Genomic DNA, 18,002 nt, shown 5'->3' with positions numbered 1-18,002 from the left:
TCAAGAACTCCTCCAGATATGGGTCCGTGCCATGGGATCCATCCATCAGGAACACACTGCTCCAATATGGGTCCCTCACGGGCAGCAGCTCACGCCAGATCACCTGCTCCTGCGTGGGCTCCTCTCCATGGGCTACAGGTCCAGCCCAGGATTTGCTCTGGAAGGGGGTCTTCCACAGGCTGCAGCCTCCTTCAGTGCAGGTCCACCTGCTGCACCATGGTTTCGTCCACAGGCTGCAGTGTGGAACCCTGCTCCACCATGGTACACCATGGGCTGCAGGGGGACAGCCTGCTCCACCATGGTCCTCACCACAGGACTTCAGCTCTGGCACCTGGAGCACCTCTCCCCCTCCTTCTTCACTGACCCTGGTGTCTGCAAGGCTGTTTCTCACTCCTCAGTCTCTTAGCTGCTGTTCCCCAGCAGTTTTTTTTTTTTTCCCCCTTCTTAAATATGCTCTCAGAGAGATGCAAACAATATCACTTATTGGCACAGCTCTGACCAGCGGTGGGGCTGTTATCTAACATGTGGCAGCTTCTGGATTCTTCTCGCAGAGGCCACCACTATGACCCCTCTGCTACCCAAACCTTGCCACGTAAACCCCAGGAAAGGCGAAGGAGGCAGGGAGGTGGTGGCTCTTGTTATGAAGGTGTCTGTCCTCCCAAACAACTGCTACACATATTGAGGCCCTGTCTCCTGGGACGTGGCTGAACATTGCTCATTGATGGGAGTAGAGAATATTTTTTTCCTCTCTCTCTGGGCTTCCGCATGGCCTTTTCTTTTCTTTTCTTTTCTTTTCTTTTCCTTTCTTTTCTTTTCTTTTCTTTTCTTTTCTTTTCTTTTCTTTTCTTTTCTTTTCTTTTCTTTTCTTTTCTTTTCTTTTTTCTTTTCTTTTCCTCTTCTCTTTTCTTTTCTTTTCCTCTTCTCTTCTCTTCTCTTCTCTTCTCTTCTCTTCTCTTCTCTTCTCTTCTCTTCTCTTCTCTTCTCTTCTCTTCTCTTCTCTTCTCTTCTCTTCTCTTCTCTTCTCTTCTCTTCTCTTTTTTTCTTTTCCACTTCTTTTTCCCTTTAATTAAATAATCCTTATCTCAGCCTGTGAGGTTATTTTTTTGTTTGTTTGTTTGTTTGTTTTCTTTCCAGCATAGTTTCTTCTCTCTCTCTTCTTCTGAGGAGGGAGAGTGAGAGAGCAGTTGTAGTGGAGTTCAGCTGCCCAGCAAGGTAAACCACAGTCCTTTTTGGCACCCAACATGGGTCTCAAAGGGTTGAGATAACAGTAGATTTGATTAAAGTGCTTTCAATTAACATACTTGATAGCCACCATGTTGTCTGCTTTGCTGTTAATATTTTTCTTCATGATCTTTTTTTATATGATCCGTGCCATCTTCTCCCTTCTGTATATCCGGTCAGAGACTTTTCTAAAGGCTGTGTTTTGGTTTTTCAGTTCCCTGTGCTATAAAGCACTGGCCTTGAGCCTATTCTGGTACTCAAGCCCTGCACTGTTATCATTTATGTAATTAGGAAACTATTTTTTTTGAGACTATTCAAAACTAGGCTCACATATTTTCCTTCTCTGGAAGTCAGTTTGCAGATGGTATCAGGAATGGTACCTCCTTCTTCTTTCCCTGTGGGCTAATTACAGTAACTTTTGAGTATTTTGAAGGGCTGTGGGTAACCAACATACTCATAGAATATAATTTTAGAATCATAGAATCATTTAAGGTTGGAAAAGACCTCCAAGATCATCTGGTCCAACCATCCCCCTACCAACAATATCACCCACTAAACCATGTCCCTAAGCACCACGTCCAACCTTTCCTTAAACATCCTCAGGTACGGTGACTCCACCTCCTCCCTGGGCAACCCTTTCCAATGTCTGACTACTCTTTCTGAGAAGAAATGTCTCCTAATTTTCAAACTGAACCTCCCCGGTGCAACTTGAAGCTATTCCCTCTAGTACAATTGCTGGTTATCTGTGAGAAGAGGCCAACCCCCAGCTCCCCACAATTGCCTTTCAGGTAGTTGTAGAGAGCAATAAGGTCTCCACTGAGCGTCCTCTTCTCCAGACTAAACAGGGGGACCATCACCTCCTTGGTCCTGCTGGCTACACTATTCCTGATACAAGCCAAGATGCCATTGGCCTTCTTGGCCACCTGGGCACACTGTCGGCCCATGTTCAGGTGAGCATCAATCAGCACCCCCAGATCCTTTTCCTCTGCACAGCTTCCAAGCCACTCTGCCCCAAGCCTACAGTGTTGCATGAGGTTGTTGTGGCCAAAGTGTAGGACCCAGCACTTAGCCATGTTGAACCTCATCCAACTGGCCATGGATCCAACCTGTCCAGGTCCTTCTGCAGGGCCTTCCTACCCTCCGTCAGTTTGACACTTCCCCCCAGTCCCCCCAACTTGGTGTCATCTACAAATCTACTAAGGGTGCACTTAATTCCCTCATCCGAATTATCAATAAAGATATTAAAGAGGATGGGCCCTAACACTGACCCCTGGGGAGCACCATTCATGACTGCTCACCAGCTGGATTTCACTCTGTTTACCATTACTTCCTGGGCCCGGCCTTCCAGCCAGTTTTTATGCCAGCAAAGATTGTACCTGTCCAAACCATGGGCTGACAGCTTCTCCAGGAGAAGACTGTGGGAGAGCATGTCAAAGGCCTTGCTGAAGTCTAGGTAGACTATGTCAACAGCCTTTCCCTCATCCACCAGGCAGGTTACCTGGTCATAGATGGAGATGAGGTTGGTCAGGCAGGACTTGCCTTTCACAAACCGATGCTGACTGGGCTTCATCCCCAGGTTGTCCCACATATGCTGCGTGATTACGTTCAAGATGACCTCTTCCATCACCTTTCCTGGCACCGAGGTCAGGCTGACAGGCCTGTTGTTCCCTGGGTCCTCCTTACGACCCTTCTTATACATGGGTGTCACATTAGCCAGTCTCCAATTATCCGGGACCTTTCCAGATAACCATAATTGTTCGTAGATGATGGAAAGCGGTGCAACAATCACATCCGCCAACCCCCTCAGCACCCTTGGATGCATCCCATCAGGGCCCATAGATTTGTGGGTGCCTAGTGTGACAAACAAAGCTGTGTTTTTGCAGTAGACCGTGTTTGTTTTTTTAAATTCCACTAACCTTGCGTATTCAAAAGTGATTCTGCAGGCATAAAAGTGGCATAGCACTCTGCAATATGTTGAAAAGATAAGGGGAAGGTCCCACTGTCTCAGAATAAGAAAAATAGCTAAGAAAAACAGGACGAGCAGTGCGAAATCAGGAAAAACAAAAAATTACAAGCCCTCTAGACACAAAAGAAAAAGGGGAAAAAAAGGAAAAGAAGAAATTAACAGTTGGTCAAATAAAATTGTACATATATGGTTTAGAAAGGTGTTGACTAGCTTGTGATCTTTAGTACTCAGTCAATGAGGAAATGGGAGGAATCGAGCACTGGGTAATAGGTGATGATATACTTTTGCTGGGCACTCCTCCATTGCAATTGCAAATAAAATACCTTCACAGAAGACCCTGTCTGAGAAAATTATTGAGGTATTTCTCACAATTTGGGGGCTCATCCAGGATGTTGTCGCCTACCAGAGAGCTCTTGCCACCACAGATGCGAAGGTTGTGGTGCAATTGCCTAAAGTAACTAGGAAAATAAAACTAACATTCAGATTTTAGAGAAAATGTACAGCATTGAAGAGGCTTTCAGGGTAGGGCATAGTTGCATTACCTGAGCGTTCCCTAGGCTTCCAATCTTAGATGCTATCGCTCTGGGGGAACCTGGTGTGCTAGCTCTAAGGAACAGTATGGAGCGTGGAGTGGAGTGGAGACACCACGGCTAGGCTCTGTGACCAGGTGGGGACTCGATTGTTCTTGAGCACACCGATAAGCTTCACTTTTTGCTACCCTGAGCCAAGGACCTGTCATGTTTTGACAAATGCTGTACCCTAGTGTACTTTAGCTCATTATAATATCATTATAATACCAAAACACACCTCCACGCCAAAAGCTACCTGCCTCCAAGGTGCAACCACCCCTCACTGATTTTAAACGGAGACGGGAGAATTTTTCACCAATCATAACTAAGATATGCTTGACTAGAGTCACTCAAGCTCCACCTGAAAAATAGAAAATAATACAAATTGGCCTAAGAGAGAGGGGATGTCAGGGAAGATACCACCGTCAGAGGAGATACCATCCCGAGGGAATACACCATCCCGAGGACCTCCTGACTCCTGGGAGCAGTCGACGGGCTGAGCCTCTCTTCCCCCCCATTGGGATACCTTTGGGTGAGATTTGAACACTTGGTTATACTGTGTGTCTCCGTGGAAACGTAGAAATCTCTATAGAGTCTTTGTGCCTTTTAACGTGTTAATTTCCAGGCTGCGCACCTGTGTCACTTGTGTATTTCATGCATGCTGGCTTGCTTTTGCAGACAGTCACTATCGCCGGCAAATCTGTGTACTAGTTGCTGTAATAAATTGCACTTGATTGCATTGTTCCTAGTCGTGACAGTTCTCATTAAATGCGACTAGAGTAAGGGTGGTTATACGTTATTGGTGAATCTGTGACTGTGGTAGTTCAGTGCTCTGAATCCAACCAGACCCCTAACGGTTAATGCGTTATTGGTGAATCTGTGATTGTGATAGTTCAGTACCCTGAATCCGACCGGGCCCATAACGGTTAATCGGCTACACCCCTTAATGCGACAAAGGTGCAACCCGCTGATTTCACCTGTCCCGTTGGGGGTGTTGGGTTGTCTCTGGATGGCCAACAAAGAATGGAGACTGTTAAACTAAAGACAGGCTCTATGAAGAACTAGGGAGAAGGGAGAACAGTAGGAACAGGCACAATTACTGAAATGGACTCGGTAATTCCAAGCATGGACCAAAGTAAGACAAGCTTTACTGTATTACCTTGGGGGGTGTGGAGTGTGAATGAGACGCACTTATGGTGTGAAGGAAGTGTGGAGTCCCAGTCCATGGTTCCATAGTCCCACAAGGGGAACAGCCAGAGACTGATGAAGCGAAAGATAGATGAGTGAAAGAGTCTCAGGGAATTAGGAGACTCTAGGTGTATGGTACCCCGGGCATAGCAAAGTGTTTGGCAGTACGACCCACCTCTCTCCTTACCCTAGGTACAGGCATGTGGTACCCCTTGTGGGCAGTGAAGTCCACAGCAGCACATCAGGAAAAGTTGGGGAATAAGGTCTCCAAGGAATAGCAGAATGGGGATGGAGACCCCGGAACTGTGCCTAAAGATAGTCCTCAGAAAAAATGATAAGGAATTGTGAAAAAAAAAAAATCCAGGGAAAAAGATAATAAAACAATGGTAGACATTTTTCCCTTTCCCCCTCCCTTTTCCCCTTTCCCTTTTTTCCCTTTAGTTAAATTGTTTAATTAATAATAATCTTTCCTAAATAATTATTTTTCCCTTTAATTAAATTATCCTTATCTGAATCCATGAGATGTTCTTTCCTTTACTTCTTCCCCTCCTCTTCTAAGGAGGGGGAGAGAGAGAGCGGTTGTGGTAGAGTTCAGCTGCATAGCACAGTAAAACTGCTGCTACCCTCTGTTCCCTCTACTGAGTGTCAAGTTGATGCCTTCACATATGCCTGAGCTGTGTATATCTGTGCACATGTTAACCTATGGTTCCCTTCTCTGTCTCTGGAAATAAACTACTGCTTATAATTTGTGTGCTGACAGGCTTTGTCATGTTGCTTGGATACCAAAAAGTGTATAGCCTGGTTTGGTGGACCTTCAGTGTGAGCCTTCATTCAAAGGCCAGATTGTGCAGAGCAGCTTAGCAAGATGTTGAGCTGAGCTACTTGCTGACTCATGTAATTGCCTTTTACAGTCTTCTTATAAAATACTTCAGTAATCTCTCTTGGTGCAGAATTAAGTTTTGCATAAATGCCTTCACATTGGATCTTGAAACATTTTTAATCTGGCGATCAGTTAAATATTGAACTACCCTGTCTGCATACACCAAGGGAGCAGCTGCTGTAAGATTATGAAAAGCTCATCCAGATGTTCTGACATTTTATTGGTTGCAGCAGTCTGCATGGATCTCCTCTGCATAGCTGTCTGAACATATCTTGCTGCTTACATGGTCTGCTCATCAGTGCCTAACTGGAGGCATCCCTCCTGCTGTGATCCCCAGGGTATTTCTCAGTTAATTTGTAAATCAACTGATTAATGGTGTGTTTACCACATCCACTATGAGCAAGGATTGAAACTACTTGTGCTCAATAAAGGGAATAGTAAACCAAAAAGTGCCAAGGGAATTTTATCTGTACTGTATTTGCTTTATTAATAGGCAGAGAGAAAAATATCAGAGGGTTAGAGGGAAGCAGCACAGAGAATCCATCCTCAGGGGCTCTTGCAGAGTGCTGTCTGTGACAGATGAATATAATTCACTCCACCTGACTGCAGTGCACCTATCCTGGTTCATGCAAGGTAACAGTCAGACCTATGCAGTGTATTAGAAGACCTCCCTCTGTCCAATAATATCACTAAATGAGGAAGAGGAGAGCAGAAGTGCATCGGAGGAGAGATGATTTTATAGCTTCTGTGCTACATGTATGTCTTCTGCACATTTAATCAGCAGATGATGTTTATCACTGATGGAGTCGTGGGCCCATCCTGTTCCTCCTGCCTGGCAAATTCCTGGGCTGGGAGTGAGTGTCTTCAGTAAAGAGGAGTTTCTTTTTGCAGTCTGGAATATTGACATCCCCTCTCTGCCTGCTACAAGCTTGTCCACAGCTTGGCCAACTCATCAACTGAAATATAGACAAGGAGAGTCCTGCTGAATAGCTTCAGCCACTATGGCAGTTGGGAAGAGCTGAGAGAGTGGTCTTCATCACTTTCATCTTCATGGCCTAACCTTGAACTGGTCATCTCAGGCTGCATTTGGATATTTGTAGTGGGTTTACGCAGCAAAGTTTTGGTAGTGGAAGGCTGCAAGGGTGGCTTCTGTGAGAAGCGTCCAGAAGCTGCCCCATATTAGATAAGGGCCAGTTTCAGCCGGCTCCAAAGGGACCCACTCCTGCCAATAAGCCAAGCCAATAAGCGATGTTGCTTGCTCCTCTGTGAGAGCATATTTAAGAAAGGGGAAAAAAACTTCTGCACAACAGCAGCTGGGAGAGTGAGGAGTGAGAAACAGCCTTGCAGACACCAAGGTCAGTGAAGAAGGAGGGGGAGGAGGTGCTCCAGGCGCTGGAGCAGAAGTTCCCCTGTGGCCTGTGGAGAGGACCATGGTGGAGCAGGTTGTCCCCCTGCAGCCCATGGTGTACAACAGCAGAGCAGATTTCCACACTGCAGCCCATGGAGGAGCCCAGGGTGAAGCAGGTGGATCTAGCCTGAAGGAGGCTGCAGACTATGAAGAGCCCGCACCAGAGCAGATTCTGTAGCCTGTGGAGAGGGGACAACGCAGGAGCAGGTGAAGTGGCAGGAGCTACCACCCGTGGGGGACCCATGTTGGAGCAGTTTGCTCCTGATGGATGGACCCCTTGGTACAGACCCCTATTTGGAGCAGTTCTTGAAGAGCTGCTGCCTGTGGGAAGCTCATGGGATCAGTTCGGGAAGGACAGCATCCCATGGGAGGGACCCCACATTGGAGCAGGGGAAGAGAGTGATGGTGAAGTAGCGGCAGAGACGAATCGTTATGGACTGACCGCAGCCCCCATTCCCTATTCCTCTGTGCTGCTGAGGGGGAGGAGGTGGAAGAGGGTGGATGGGGGGAAAGTGTTTGTAGTTTTTCTTTTTTTCTCACTGTTCTAGCTTGTTAGTAATAGGCAATGCATTTTATTAATCTCCCTATGCTGAGTCTGTTTTGCCTGTGACAATAATTGTTATCTCCCTGTCCTTATCTGAACCCTTGAGCCCTTTTCATCATATTTTCTCCCCCTTTCCCTTTGAGAAGGGGGAGTGAGAGAGCGGTCATGGTGGAGCTTGGCTGCCCAGCTGAGTAAAACCACCACAACATTAGAGAACTGGCACTGCTGGTGTGGCAGTCCTGGTTGAGGAGGCTGAGCTGTCTGCTTGAGCCTGGCTGTTCATCTCTGGGAACTGGACCTGCTGGGGGGAGCCCTGACTCTGTGGGGATGCTTGAAACAGTTCAAATCCAGATGTGGGCTCAGTAGCACTTTGTCTCACTGTCAGCAGTCCCAAACCTGGGATCTTAGCACTGCTGGAGTCTGTGGGATTATGTCTTAATCTAGGCTGTGGTGTGAAACTTCAAGTGCTTGCTTCTGGCAGTCTGACACCCTCTGACATTGCTAGAAGTTGCTTGGCTGCTCTGAAAAGTATCTCCTGTTTTTGCTGAAGCCTTATCTGATATGTGAAGTGTGAGGTTTATTTTCCTTCTGCTCCATCTCCTCACTCTGAGCTAGCAGCTTCAGCGTTGCTAGCCTAAATACAGCTGTCTCCTCTCATGCCCTGAAGCTTGCTAGCAAAGGGCATGTGGAGTGCCTTGTGGCAGGACGTGCAGAGCAGAGAATACAGTGTTGCATCAGCTGAAGTGCCCAGGAGCAGCCATGTCTGGCAGCAGCCAGGATGTACTGTCCTCCTCCCTGATACTCAGGCAAGCCTGGCCTCTGCTTGGTGTCTGAGCATCTCTGGTGTCACATGGTGCTATGACACAATCACTCCTCTTGAAGCTGGTTTAGACACAGGTGGTCTGATGCCCTTTCAGTGTGTCCGCTTGCCACCTGTTCAGTTGGCTGTGGTTCCTAGCAGCTGTGGGAAACTGCTGATAACAAGTAAACTGAGCTCATCTAGCCATGGGAAGCCAGCTGCCATCACGTAGATGCTGTCAGCTGCTAAGACCTATTTCCAGAAATGTCAGTGTTTGAAGCCTAGAGACATAGTGCTAACACATGGAAAGATCCCACTCAGACTGTTTAAGAAGAAAAAAAAAACAAGAGAGAAAAGTTTTTGTTTGTTTGTTTGTTTGTTTTTCTAAACATTGCTACTAGCAAATGAACAAGGTGAAGGGCTTTGAGTCCCTCTTCTAACTGGGAAATGCTCTGTGCTCCTCAGTGGAGAGCACCCATTTAGGGAGGGGTCTGTTTTGGGGGGAAGAATGCTGGGACTTCTTTGTTGGACTTTTTTGATATTAGAGCTTACAGGGAAAAAAATAAAATACAGAAGGGTTAAATGTAAAGTATTGGTTGAGTTATTGTGTGGGTATATAAATTTAAAAAGAAAAAAATAAAATCAAAACCAAAACCAAACAAAAAACCACCATCCAGAATCTATTTCTGCTCAAGAGTTTTAAAACTGTGGTTGACTCCCAACCTCCTGCTTGCTAAGGCTGACTTAGCTAACACCTTAACTCAGCTAATGCTCCCCTTAAGCCAAGAAAACTTCTGAGCTAAGGACCTCATTTACATGTATGCCAACTGCCCAGGAAGAGACAGGTCATGGCCAAAGAGAGTACAGGTTTTGTCCAACATTTTGCTTGTATTTGAGTCTGGGACCTGAATGTTTCTCAGGAATCCTAACTAGGTAAGGTCATGCATGAGCCTGGGCGTGAATGGTGAGGGTGAAAGGACCATGGGAAGCACAATAACCTATGTGGCTCAGGGGATGTTGAGTTTGTCGACTTACAGAACCATTGGAGCAGCATGCTGGCATTGGAAGTCTGACCCTTTCTGCAGGCTGCTAGCCATATTTATGTACTCAATAAAGCCTACTTGTTAATAGAGCCATGCTGCTTAACATCAGTGGCCTTACCCCCAGAGCATGTTGCATGCTTCAGGCCAAATTATTCTCTCACTTCTTTGATCCAAGCACCCAGTGAACTTCTTGGGATATGAGAACAGAATTCATCAGTTGCCTAATACATGCAGTCCTGACCAGCAGTCATTAGTGTTTCTGTGGTATGGAAAAACTAAAGGCTGAAGTACTAGTATGAGGCTGTAAAAGAGCTGACAGTCAGGGAGGGCAGGGTTTAGGAATCTCCAAGGGGCGGGGATGTGCCATTGCGACCTGTTCCCATGGAATTTGAAGACCCTGGTGAAGATCCAGGTATTGTACTTGTGCATTTCCTGCATGTGGGGACAGAGGAGAAATATTGGAGCAGGAGGTGGACAGCCAGAAAGTGATGAATGTCCCTCTTGGATGATCTCTGAGGAGACTGGCATCCCTCAGTACAGAGGGGAAACATAACCCCCATTTTTAAAAAGGGAAAAAAGGAAGACCCGGGAAACTACAAGCCAGTCAGTCTCACCTCTGTGTCTGGAAAGATCATGGAGTAGATCCTCTTGGAAACTATGCTAAGGCACATGGAAAATAAGGAGGTGATTGGTGACAGTCAACATGGCTTCACTAAGGGCAAATTGTGCCTGACAAATCTGGTGGCCTTCTATAGTGGAATTACAGCACTGATGGAGAGGGGAAGAGCAACTGACATCATCTACCTGGCCTTGTGCAAAGCATGTGATGCTGTCCCGCATGATATACTTGTCTCTAAATAGGAGAGATGTGGATTTGATGGATGGACTGCTCAGTGGCTGAGTAATTGGCTGGATGGTCGCACTCAAAGAGTTGCGGTCCTTGGCTTGATATCCAGGTGGAGATCAGTAAAGAGTAGTGTTTCTCAGGGGTCAGTATTGGGACTAGTATTATTTAATACCTTTGTCAGTGACATGGACAGTGGGATTGAGTGCACCCTCAGCAAGTCTGTGGACAACACAAAGCTGCGTGGTCTGGTCGACACACTGGAGGGAAGGGATGCCATTCAGAAGGACCTTGGCAGGCTTGAGAGGAGGGCCTGTGCAAACCTCATGAAAGTCAACAAGGCTACGTGAGAGGTCCTCCATATGGCTCAGGGAAAACCCAAGCACAAATGCAGACTGGACAATGAGTGGAATGGTGGTAGCCCCGAGGAGAAGGACCTGAGGGTGCTAGTTGATGAGAAGCTCATCATGACCTGGCAACGTCTGCTTGCAGCCCAGAAAGCCAGCCGTATCCTGGGCTGCATCAAAAGAAGCATGGCCAGCAGGCTGAGGGAGGTGATTCTTCCACTCCCAGTCTAGACTCCACCAAGACTGTGTTCAGCTCTGCAGCCCCTAACATGAGAAGGTGTCCTAGTTTCATCTAGGATAGTTACTTTTCCTCCTAGTAGCTGGTAGGGTGCTCTGGGATGGGGGAGAGAATTAGAAAGAAATGAAAGCCTGTGAGATAAGGATTATTTAATTAAAGGGGAAAGGAAAGGAAAGGAAAGGAAAGGAAAGGAAAGGAAAGGAAAGGAAAGGAAAGGAAAGGAAAGGAAAGGAAAGGAAAGGAAAGGAAAGGAAAGGAAAGGAAAGGAAAGGGCCGTGCGGAAGCAAAGAGAGAGAAAAAGCAGTTGCTCTCCGCTTACTCTCAGTTACTCTCAGTTACTATCCGCTTATCCAACTGGGATAATAACAACCCACAACACAAAAATCATATGAGAGCACAGTAGCTCATAGCACAGTAAAACCACTACAGTCCTTTTTGGTGCCCAACGTGGGGCTCGAAGGGTTGAGATAACAATAAAAGTGATTAAAATGCGTACACCTAACACACTTACTTGATGGTCACCATGTTCAGTTTCCTGTTAATATTTGCTTGTTTGATCATATGTCATGCAATCCGTGTCATGTTCTCCTTTCTGCTCTATATCCTATCCAAGAGTGTGCTACAGTCTGTGTTCATTTTTTTAAATTCTCTGTGCTGCCAAGCACTGGCCTTGAGTTTAATCTGGCATTTAGGCTCTGCACTGTTATTTGGGTCTCATGGAAACTATCTTTTAGAGAATATTCAGAATTACACTGCCTTCCTTTCCTCATCTGGAAGTCAGTTTATGAATAATATCAGGAATGGTACCTCCTCCTTCTTTCACAGTGGACTAATTACAACAGTTTTTGAGTATTTTGAATATCCACGTGTAACCCATATATTGCTATTTCTAATTCTGAATAACGGGCTTCCTCTTCTCTAAGGTCGATTGTTTAGAAAGCTTACCTGGGAATTTGTCCCGAAACAGTCTGGTGGCAGGTAGCAAGGTGTGTGGGAGGATATAGGCAGGGACCTGTCACGGGTGTGACTGTTCTCCCACATGCCTGGTGACAGGACGAGGGGGAATGGGCTTAAGTTGCGCCAGGGGAGTTTTAGGTTGGATGTTAGGAAGAACTTCTTTACCGAAAGGGTTGTTAGACATTGGAACAGGCTGCCCAGGGACGTGGTGGAGTCACCGTCCCTGGAAGTCTTTAAAAGACGTTTAGATGTAGAGCTTAGGGATATGGTTTAGTGGGACTGTTAGTGTTAGGTCAGAGGTTGGACTCGATGATCTTGAGGTCTCTTCCAACCTAGAAATTCTGTGATTCTGTGATTCTGGGTGTCTCCTCCAATAGTTTTGAACTTCACCCCTAAACAAGAGCAAAATCCTAAAAACCTGATAGAATGTTTGAGTAATATGCCCAGACCCTGACAATGCCAGAGAATGACAGGTTGCTGCATTGTCCTGGGTCCTGGCTTACGCCTATCAAACACTATTTAATGCCGTCCAGCACCCTCAAGGGAGGGAGGAGGTCTCTGAATCTGATGACCAGATAACACATGCTGTGGCTGACCCAGAGGACCAACCGACTATGGTATCAGTCGCCCCCATAGTCAAGTCAAAACAATGGAAACGGAAGTTAGCTTGTTTAGTAAGCGAAGAAGAAGCCTCTCCTAAGAAGGAGGGAGAAGGGGAAAAGGCAGGCACCTCTTTAAGCAGAGCCATCACAAAAACAGCAGGAAGAAGAGATGGAAATCATAAAGGAATCAAAAACCACCCGATTCCTATCCCTGAGTGAGTTACAAGAAATACGAAAGGATTACGGTCAACACTCAGGTGAACACATCCTCACTTGGCTGCTTCGATGCTGGGATGCTGGGGATAGCCAACTATTAGAAGGCAATGAAGTCAAGCAGCTGGGATCCCTCTCTAGAGAAAGGATCATTGACAGAGTAATTGGGAGAGAGACACAGGTTCTCAGCCTCTGGAGGAGACTCCTGGCAGCTGTGAAAGAAAGGTATCCCCACAAGGAAGATACTGTATATCAAGTAGGCAAGTGGGCCACTGTGGATAAAGGTCTCTAGCATCTGCAGGAATTAGCTGTGCTGGAGACGGTTTATAGTGATTTGGACAATGTCCAGACACCTAAAGATCCCAATGAAGTCCAGTGCACAACATCCATGTGGCGTAAATTTGTGCGGAGTGCACCATCAGCACATGCTAGTACGTTGGCAGTATTTAACTGTGATGAGGGGATGGGACCAACAGTGTATAATCTGTCCTGCCAGCTTCAAAAATATGAAGACAATCTCTCTGCTCCGCTACGGGCCTGTGTCTCGGCTGTGGAGAAACTGTCCCAAAGGCTTGACCATCTCGTAGAACGAGCATATCCCTCCTCATCCAGACGGAATGATATTTCAGCCACTAACAATCAGTATTTTCCTGCTGGAGGGAGAGAGTACCCAAGACGCACACCACGTGGTACCTTGTGGTTTTATCTGTGTGACCACGGGGAAGATATGAGGAAATGGGATGGTGAACCTACTTCAACCCTAGCTGCTCTGGAACGTGAACTTCAAGGAAATACAGCAGCGAGAAGAGGGGCTCCTAAGAAAAACGCTGCTCCAGTTTCTATTGGGCAGTTGCCAAGAGGCAGTAGAAGGGCTGATGTCATTCTTGACCCTGATGAAGAGACCTCTGCTTCTCTTTTGCAAGGATTAATTGACAGATGCTCCAGCCAGGACTAGAGGGACCCTGCCTCTGGCCAGGTAGAGGAGAGGGACAACTGGATTTACTGGACTGTGTGGATCTGATGGCCTGGCACATTGGAACCACAAGAATACAAAGCTCTAGTGGACACTGGCGCACAATGTACCTTAATCCCATCAGACCACCAAGGGACAGAACTCATCTGTATCTCTGGAGTGACAGGGGGATACCGACAACTAACTGTATTGGAAGCTGAAGTGAGTCTAACTGGGAATGAGTGGGAAAAGCATCCCATTGTGACAGGACCGGAGGCTCCATGCATCCTCAGCATAGACTACCTCAAGAGAGGGTACTTCAAGGATACAAAAGGGTACCGGTGGGTTTTTGGCATAGCTGCTTTAAGCACAGAGAAGATTTCCCCAAGACCTCTGTCTGGGTAGCCACATCGGTGACTGTGGCTGGAGAGGTTGCAAGAGATGTGGGGGCCAAGGTTTTCTGCCATGAATATCCATTCTGCCATGGATACCATGGCCGGGCTCTTCAAGAGCAGGTTACAACCACCGTTGGGAAAGACAGCTGGAAAAGAGAGGTGAGGGCCCCCTCCCTGCTCGCCTTGCTCACACAAACTGCCGTGCCATGCCCTGACTTATGCGCCACGCCTTGTTTGCCCAACCTGTTCACTGTGCTCCTGGTGGCTCGCGCTCCCTAGGGGCTGCCTTTGTACGGCCAGGGAGGGGGTGCTGCTGGCTCCGGCAGCTCCCTCGCCTGCCTTGAGTGGCCTCAATACCAGAAAAAAAGCCCTGCCTGCCTCGATCCCTCGCTCCACAGCAGAACGCGTCTCCCCGGAGCCAATCGCCTCAGTGAGTGAGTATATCAACACCCGTAAATGATAAGCAGCATGACAGGGAACACATATGCAAAGTAATGTGTTCTATAACTCACTTTGGAAAACAGTCAGAGCAGATCTGAGATCAAAAAAATCAACATTGTGATTAGCAACTATTAAACTGATGTAACGCTTATAACAGTTTTGTTTTAACATGCTCTGGTCAGTTCTGTTGTTATCTCAACCCTTCGAGCCCCAGGTTGGGTGCCAAAAGGACCGTTGTGTTTTAACCCGGCCAGCAGCTAAGCACCACACAGCCATTTGCTCACCCTTCCCCCTTCCTCTCTGGGATGGGGGAGAGAATCAGGGAATGGTTTAGCAGGCAGCTATGCAAGAATGGGAAAGAACTAACACCCTTCCCCCTCCCCCCCCCGGACTGAAAGTAATTCTGATTGAGCAGAAATATCCGCTTATCCAACTGGGATAATAACAACCCACAACACAGAAATCATATGAGAGACTTGGGTTCAGAATGAGAAAGTACTTGGGGGTGAATCCTGAGGACCCGGTAGCCCAAGGAATCTTGAAAGTTCATTTTGTGATTAAAGCCTGGCCAGATATACAGAAAAAGCTCCAGAAGATGAGAGGATAGAATGAACAGTCACCGGAGACCTTGAAGGTGTATGTCAGGAGGGGAGATGAGAAAGAAAAGCAGAGAGCTAAGCTAATGGTATTCACAGTGGAACAGGTAGTGAGGCAAAGGGTTGGAAATAGAGAAGAAAACTTTCAGGGGTAGTTAGGCCCAGGATGGAAGGGAGAGGAAGAGAGATGAAGGAATGGCAGGCAAGGAAAGCTACCTGTGTTGCAGCCTAAATCCTAGCAGGGAAAGGCTTTGAGAAGATGATTTAAGTGTGGCCAGGCTGGCCACTTCAAATAGGAGTGTTATAAATGAAGTCTCAACTCAATCTGAATCTAGTAATATTTATACTTATAAAAGGTATAAAAGCTATAAAAGGCAAGTAAACAGCGCTGGGTGTGCGGGGAGTCTACAGTCCACCAACACGCACACACGAACATCAAACATTCTAAACATATAGAACATCGCTTTTACATACTAAACCCGAGTATGCCTATACATACGTACAATCAGAAAAGGTAACAAACAATCCTTTAAGTTCCATGACTTAACAGTCACCATTTTCCATTCCTTTTGTTATAAATGAAGTCTCAACTCACTCTGAATTTAGTAACATAAAAGAATATTTATAAAAGGCAAGTAAACAGCGCTGGGTGCGCGGGGAGTCTATGCTCTACCAACACGCACACCCAACCGTCAAACTTTCCAAATATATATAGGACATTGCTGTTACATATTTACAAGAAACCTGAGTACGCCTATACATATGGATATCCTATCCCCGCTTCATATTATAATTCTCCTTGTGGTGGTCGTTGTGGGTGAAAGGCTCATGGTTTCCCCATCACCATTAGCAACCTTTTGTTCCAGACTGCAGGAGCGGCTTTGACTGTCTCCCTCTTCTTCTGCACATGCTCTGCCCACCACAAGGTTCCCAAAAGCAACAAAACGTGATTGCTTTTCCCGCCTTTCGTTAACCCTTGAAACCACACTAATAATATTATTATCATATAACATTAAACAATAAATGTTAACAGTTCTAACCAGCAACCCCCCCAGAAACTTCCGTGCCTTAACAGAGGGGAAAACAAGCAACCCCAGACAGCAGGGCGTCGCCTCAATCACCCTTCTTTGTTTCCTCTAAACTCTTTACATTCCTGATGACCTTATCGTTAAGAGTCTGATGTTATCACCAACCAGGAGGCTTTCCGGCCCCCATTGCCACATTCCCAAATCTCCCCCTTCTTTATTAATATCAACCATTTTTCTGACAGGAATTAGGAATTACCACTCCATATATAACAATCCCTCCTCTTCTTTTGAATGTCATTAATTTGTGTCTTGGCTTCGAATTTGGCCAAGGCCAATTGAACCATAAAAGAATGCTTTCACAATATTCTCTGTAAGTTTGATAAACAAGTTTTTAGCAATGGTTGGAATCCCATATTTAGCTCATGTTTCAATTTCATGATTCCGCAGGGTGTATAATAATTGTACTTTTCCCAATTGTTATAAATGAGGTCTCAACTCAATCTGAATCTAGTAATATTTATAGAACAAATATTTCTAAAAGGTATAAAAGGCAAGTAAACAGCGCTGGGTGTGCGGGGAGTCTACGCTCCACCAACACGCACACTCAAACATCAAACATTCTAAATATACAGAACATTGCTTTACATACTAAACGCAAGTATGCCTATACATACGTACAATCAGGAAAGGTAACAAACAATCCTTTAAGTTCCATAACTTACTAAAATCGAGTACACCTAAACATATGTACAATCAGAAAAGGTAACAAACAATCCTCCAAGTTCCACGACTCAACAGTCTCCATTTTCCACTCCTTTTGAACAATATGTCTCGCTTTAAGTTGTCAAGCAACTCGGTCTTCAGGCCTTATGTATCCCGTTCTTTCCAGGTCAAAGAAAAGCATATCCATCTCCTTTTCAAGGCCAATTCTGATTGTTAAGAAGTAGACTAAGCTGTAAGGTTACCAGGACAGTCTTTGTTCCTAAGGACGTATGATTCCCCATAATGCGCAGTTGCTTACCAGAGAAGGGCAGTTGTGTGTGCGGGTCCACTTCTCTCAGCTTGAGCTTCTTTCCAGCTCCGGTGCACCTGTTTCCAGCGACTTTCTGTATGAGCTTCTCTGAGCAGTTTGCTGAGTTTGGCTGAACCCATCTTCCTGAGGCGATCAAAGTGCCTGTTCCCGTCCTGGTCTCCATTCTGCCAGCCTGTTCCTCTTCTCTCCTTTTTCCTGCTTCTTTATTGATGGCGTAACTTCATCGTGTTGCCTGTGGGAATATAAATGTTGTTTTTGCAGAGTTACATTGTTTAGAAGGAAGGAATGTGGTACTGAGATATGCTTGCAGTGATAAGAAAGCTCAACAAACAACCTTGTAAAATGCAGACAAACGGACTCGTTAGAGCAATTAGGAGAAAATCATGGTGTTAAGTCAAGTCAGATAATTGAAGAAATATTACCACTTTAAACAGTAAAAGTGTCAAAAGAAATTTGAAATTTAGCAGGCCAGCAACTGAAGGCCGTGCATTGTTTGTGAAGCGTCAGATAGATTGTGAACCTGGATTACTCACTCAGTGGGGAAACAGGGGAGGGTCCTGTCATCAAAAAGTATATAAACTGTGTTTTGGAACTAGTAGATGCGCTCTCCTGCTTGTGAGGCGCCCGCCATTGCAATTGCGAATAAATTACTACTTCACTGAGATCCTCGCCTGAGCCTAAGTTATTGGCTACGGAGTGTTTCTCACATTGCCTTTATTTTTATCTTGAGGACAGGCT

The 18,002-nt window shown here is 46.0% G+C and overlaps 1 protein-coding gene across 1 annotated transcript in view; it reads right to left on the bottom strand.

The window, feature by feature from the left end:
• LOC311426361 (uncharacterized protein) overlaps positions 1-17,496 on the bottom strand; it is a 202,330-nt gene extending 184,834 nt beyond the window's left edge. The window contains exon 1 of the mRNA XM_084502818.1: positions 17,253-17,496. Within this exon, the coding sequence (XP_084358944.1) occupies positions 17,253-17,427 (175 nt within the window). The 5' untranslated portion in view covers positions 17,428-17,496. The remainder of the gene's footprint in view (positions 1-17,252) is intronic.
• Positions 17,497-18,002: the final 506 nt, after the last annotated feature.

This window comes from Aythya ferina, assembly GCF_964211825.1.
Source record: "Aythya ferina genome assembly, chromosome: W".
Classification (NCBI taxonomy): Eukaryota; Metazoa; Chordata; class Aves; order Anseriformes; family Anatidae; genus Aythya; species Aythya ferina.
This window is presented reverse-complemented; position numbering and strand designations above follow the sequence as displayed.